The following is a 6000-nucleotide window of genomic DNA, read 5'->3' on the forward strand; positions in this document are numbered from 1 at the left end:
AAAAATTGATATACTTTGTAGCTAATGTAATAATACAAAGGATTAAACATTTGATGTGCTACCTCACTTATTAAAGAATTTAAACTTAAACATTCTTCTGTTTTAGGAATTACAAAGCTTCTCCTGAAAAGAACAAAGAATTTTACCTACTCAGCGTCTTCTTGGGTGATTTTATTCAGTCTCCCAAATTCTGCAATCAGTTAGTGAAACGAGGTCGAGCCTGTAAGGATGAAATAGGATCAACTAGTAAATCAGCATCATAAAATTTTGTGTATAATGAGGAATGAGATTATTTGTAAGGTATCTGACGAACGCTACATACAAAATTATTTAAATTAATAAAAAAAATTTAAACACACTTTTAAAATAGAATAAAAATATGAAATAATATCCTATAGATCCATAGAAGTCTATAGCCGCCATACACATTCATAATCCCGTGAAAATTGTTTAAAAAGTTTGTGATAGTGAATTTAAGTAGATTATGCAATACATAGCAGTAGAGATTGTATGGAGAAGTTATCACTGAAAACATCCATACAATACTTCATACCATTTACAGTGCAATGAAAGTTTTGGTGATGTGGTCATGAATTTGCGGCGTAACATGTTTTTGTGGATTTCTTCGTCCCTTTTACTTTCTTCTCCTTGTTGTAGTGCCCATTTTTCAAACGCCAGATATTGGCGACCACCATGGCAATATATACTTTGCACACTATTCTGCAAAGATTTGTGGTTGTTGTGTTGAACTACGTATGTAGATTTTTCAGCCAGGAAATCCTTCTTGGTCCTCGTTTTCCTTCTACTTTTTTTGTCAAATTAGGTGCAGCAATCCATATCTTTCCCGGTTCCTTATGTTGTGACCGATGCATTCAGTTGCGGCTGTGTTTATTTTTGTTAACAGCTCTTTTTCTTTTTGTATTTTTATTAAAACATCCTGATTAGTAACCTGCTTCAAAAGCATAAATTTTCTTGCAGGTAGTGTCTGTGAGAGTCCACGACTTAACTCCGTACAATAGTATAGAAAGGATATAAATTCGTTGTAACCTCATTTTTATGGGTATTGATCAATGATGGCATTTGAATAGCTTCACCATTTTTTTGACAGCAAGTGCAGATCTTGCTGCCTCTATACTACATTTGATTTCTAGGAAATGGTTCCAATTTTAATTGACGTTCGTACCAAGGTAGATGTATGTTTTTACTCGCTTTATTTCTTAATCGTTTACACTAATTTATCTAAATTACTATTACTTCTTAAATATCATCATACATTTTGTTTTCTTATTATTTAGTGCAATTTTATATCTCTGACTTACTTTATCTTACTGTTATCTTATTTATTAACTCCTGGGGGCTTCATAACTGTCATCGAGTACCACCGTGTCTAACTCTTGTCTGATGTTATTGATATATTATCCGTTAATTCGAATAACGGCTTCAACATCCTCTAAAACTTATTGAAAGATTTTCTCAGAGTTTCCTATTGAACAGCAGGGCTAATAGTATACATCTCTATTGGACCTTACGTTTCTCCTGTCTCTGTAGGATAGACAATGTTTGATTCTATTAGATTGCGAATAATTCTTAGATTACAGGTACGTATTCCAATATTTGTTAATATCTCCACCAGCTTGTCCTGCTTAGCTATATCGAACGCTTTATGTTAATCAACGAAGCAAACATAAATACCGCAATTTACTTCTCTACATCGTTGAAATAGCACTTGTATGCTAAAGAGAGCCTCTCTCGTACCCACTGCATTTCGAAAACCAAACAGTGTACTCCTGTTTTTCTCTTCAAATAGTATATATATGCTTTGATGTATGGTTTTTAGAAATACCTTTAAAAGATGGTTCATTAAGCTGATGGTCCGGAAATCACTGCAGGATGCGGTAATATTGGTAAAGCAATAAACGTCGGCAATAAATGTGGCTATATTGGAGAATGTTTAAGATGCCGTGGACTGACCGAGTCACAAATGAGGAGGTCCTCAGAAGAATGAATAAGAACCAAAAGGTACCGACCACTATCAAATCTCGAAAGTTACAGTTCTTCGGACATTATGCGAAATGAATCCAGATATGCTCTCCTTCAAGCCATACTACAAGGAAAAATATTTATAAAACGAGGTCCAGGAAGAAGAAGAACATCTTGGTTAAAGAACCTCAGAATCTGTTTCAATACAACATATGTGCAGATTTTCCTCGCTGCTGCAGATAAGATAAAGATTGCCAAGATGATCGCCAACATTCGTAACGGAAAGGCACACCAAAAAGAAGAAGAATAAACTTCGATTTCAGCCGTACTCCTGGTATTACTCCGCTTAAATATCTCTCTGCAATTCTGACCTTCCCCACCCCCCAGAGGAAGTGTAGTGGTAATCGTGATGTCGCGTATTGTCCGTCTCCAAAGATCTCTCTCTGGTAATTTCTTTTAACTCATGCATAGGTCTTTTAATTTGATCGATCCATCTTGTTGTGTATCTTTCCCGTGATTTTCGGCGTTTCACCTTTCCTTGGATAATAAGTCTTTCCATATTATCTGTATCTGCTCTTATAACATGTCCACAGTATTTTAATTGTGAGAGATGGACTTTGCTTTTTAGCCGTTTGCTGACTTTTAGCTAATTTATAATTATTAAATTATTTGTACTGTGGTCGGTACTCTGAATTCGTACCGACCACACCGGTCAATCGTGGTTATATGTGGATGATTGTTGTGTAGTCTATCCACTCTTATAAATTTTGTCTTTGAAATGTTTAACTGCAGACCAAATATTTGACTTTCGTTTTCAACCAGTCGCATGAGACTATTTGCTAGAAGGGCTGTGTCATCTGCAAAACGTAAATTGTTTATTTTTTGGCCAAAGGATTGGAAAAGGACATCTCATATCCTTTTTCAATCCTTTTAGTGCTTTTCTCATAATATGCTGTTGATATATATATATATATATATATATATATATATATATATATATATATATATATATATATATATATATATATATATATATCACATAATGACGGTATTAGGGTATTAGATTTTTTGTTTTGATGCAGGGCAGCGACAACCGCTTATACGTATTTCGACCTCTTTAGGTCTCGTCAGAACGGTATAGTCACTGCTCTGAACCAAAACAAAAATCTCTCCCGTCCTACACAATAGTTATCAAAATAACTATATACGGACGTAACTACGCCATCTAAAAACAAAAAGAGAAATCAAACGATTTCTACCTAGCGAAACCGAATTTAAATTTTTACCACTGTGTTTCCTAAAACTTGCAAAACAAACAGCTGGATAAATTACTCGGCAAGGGAATCTAAAATTGCATTCCACATGCCGTTCATCCTGGTCAAAATTCGTAGTGAATTCGGTTTCTGGTGCTCCAAACGAAGTAAGTAATAAAACATAATGACGGTATTAGATTTTTGTTTTGATGCAGGGCAGCGACAACCGCTTATACGTATTTCGACCTCTTTAGGTCTCGTCAGAACGGTATAGTCACTGCTCTGAACCGAAACAAAAAACTCTCCCGTCCTAGACAATAGTTATCAAAATAACTATATACGAACGTAACTACGCCATCTAAAAACAAAAACAGAAATCAAACGATTTATACCGAGCGAAACCGACGAGACCTAAAGAGGTCGAAATACGTATAAGCGGTTGTCGCTGCCCTATATCAAAACAAAAATCTAATACCGTCATTATGTTTTGTTAGTTACTTCGTTTGGAGTACCAGAAACTGAGTTCACTACGAATTTTGACCAGGATGAACGGCATGTGGAATGCAATTTTAGATTCCCTTGCCGAGTAATTTATCCAGCTGTTTGTTTCGCAAGTTTTAGAGAACACAGTGGTAAAAATTTGAATTCGGTTTCGCTAGGTAGAAATCGTTTGATTTTTTTTTTGTTTTTAGATGGCGTAGTTACGTCCGTATATAGTTATTTTGATAACTATTGTCTAGGACGGGAGAGATTTTTGTTTTGGTTCAGAGCAGTGACTATACCGTTCTGACGAGACCTAAAGAGGTCGAAATACGTATAAGCGGTTGTCGCTGCCCTGTATCAAAACAAAAATCTAATACCGTCATTATGTTTTATTACTTACTTCGTTTGGAGTACCAGAAACTGAGTTCACTACGAATTTTGACCAGGATAAACAGCATGTGGAGTGTAATTTTAGATTCCCTTGCCGAGTAATTTATCCAGCTGTTTGTTTCGCAAGTTTTAGGAAACACAGTGGTAAAAAATTTGAATTCGGTTTCGTTTATATATATATATATATATATATATATTATTAAATAATTGTGGAGTGAGTATACATCCTTGTCTGATACATTGTTCTGAATGAAATTTGTTTGAGAGTGTGTCAAGCACTTTATCTTTAAAATAGTGTGTTCATATAGTTCGGATACTACACATATATAACTCGGATTCGATACATAACTATTCGGTCTTATACATATTTATCTTTAGTTTCCATTCTTCCTTTAACTTTCTTCTCATCATAATTCCATGTCATGCCTGTCTTGTGTAAAAATGACTTGGTCATCTGCAAAAAATGAATGAAATTTTATGAGAAGTTTTTTATATGATAACAACTTATTATCTCCAGTTTGCAAAATTAGACAAGCGTTCGTTAGTACCACGGATATATTAGAAAAAAACAGTTTAGATAAGTTCTAGATTACTATGTACATACTGATCAGAAAATACTGAAGGAATTTGGTCAATTTTGATATGTTTTTGGATACCATGGATCTACTAATTGTGGAGCAGATATTTTAAGTTGTCATAAATGTATTTAGGGCATTACCTAGATTAATTTTTGTATTTATCTATAAAAACATTTGCTTCAAATCGAGTATCGTTAATTTGCTAGTCAATGTTTGTAATGATATTATCGTAGGCTAAGTAGGTATATGAAAAATGTAAATTCCGTTTTAAATTTTATAATTTATTATCAAAAAAAGTCTAATTTGTTTACTGTTGTTTTTTTATTTTTACTTTTATTTTTACATTGAGAATGTAAGTGTTTTACATTTTACATTTACATAGTAAATGGTTGAACTCCCAATAAAAAACACAGTATCCAACAATGTCTTCTTATTTGACTTTTTCACCTTTATGGGTGTAACTTAATGTTCTTTATTATATCTTAGGTGTAACTATACATTTGTCGCCTGATAAATTTAGGATACTCTGGTCGCGTCAGTCCCTGTGACCGCTTTTGCTGGGTAATTGCTAACTATAGGTTAACTTTATTATATCAAAAATGTCAGCACTACATATTTTAAACCAGTTTTTATTTAAATTAAAAATATACTCTTACAAAAGAACAAATAACATACAAAGAAGAGGCAGCTCTTAAAATGAATAGTAAAAATAATGAAAAATGCTGCAGCAAACTACTAAAAACGCCATACAAAGATAAAATAAATTATTTACAGTCCTTATATATAAGTGTTCTAAACACAAAAAACACCGCAATGTTCTTCCAATTCGCCTTCTTTGAACTGGAGCTTCGGTAGTATCTTGGTTGGTAAGTCTTTTAGACGTAACCGCATCAGTCTTGGAACATATGACGAATTGAACATTTTTTACATATGTGAAGTAAAAAGTTCATATGATTGATTAAGAATGAAATTTCTTTTCAACATTTCAATATTCGGATTAGGAGCCGCATAAATAATTTGGCTGTTTATACTAGCAATATTCATTATCCCATAAAATATTACTACAGGCCACCTTCGGGTACCATGAGCACAGTTATAGTTCGTCATTAGCTTATCCATTACATTAACACCACTTTTTGTTGAATTATAATCCGTTATTATTACTGGTTTCAAAAGATCACCTGTATCTAAATCTAAATCATCATTGTGATGCATTGTGGAGAACAGTTACACATTGTTTTTTACTTAAGGCATATATGATAGAAGTGTACATTTACAGTGAAATCCAAACATGCTGGAATTTGATGTTCTGGTCT

The 6000-nt window shown here is 33.5% G+C and overlaps 1 protein-coding gene across 1 annotated transcript in view; it reads left to right on the forward strand.

Annotated features, from left to right (window-relative positions):
- LOC140452099 (uncharacterized) overlaps positions 1-4992 on the forward strand; it is a 28362-nt gene extending 23370 nt beyond the window's left edge. Inside the window, exon 3 of the mRNA XM_072546163.1 lies at positions 107-4992. Coding sequence (XP_072402264.1) covers positions 107-263 — 157 coding nt within the window. The 3' untranslated portion in view covers positions 264-4992. The remainder of the gene's footprint in view (positions 1-106) is intronic.
- The last annotated feature ends 1008 nt before the right edge of the window (positions 4993-6000 follow it).

This window comes from Diabrotica undecimpunctata, chromosome 10 (assembly GCF_040954645.1).
Source record: "Diabrotica undecimpunctata isolate CICGRU chromosome 10, icDiaUnde3, whole genome shotgun sequence".
Lineage (NCBI taxonomy): Eukaryota > Metazoa > Arthropoda > Insecta > Coleoptera > Chrysomelidae > Diabrotica > Diabrotica undecimpunctata.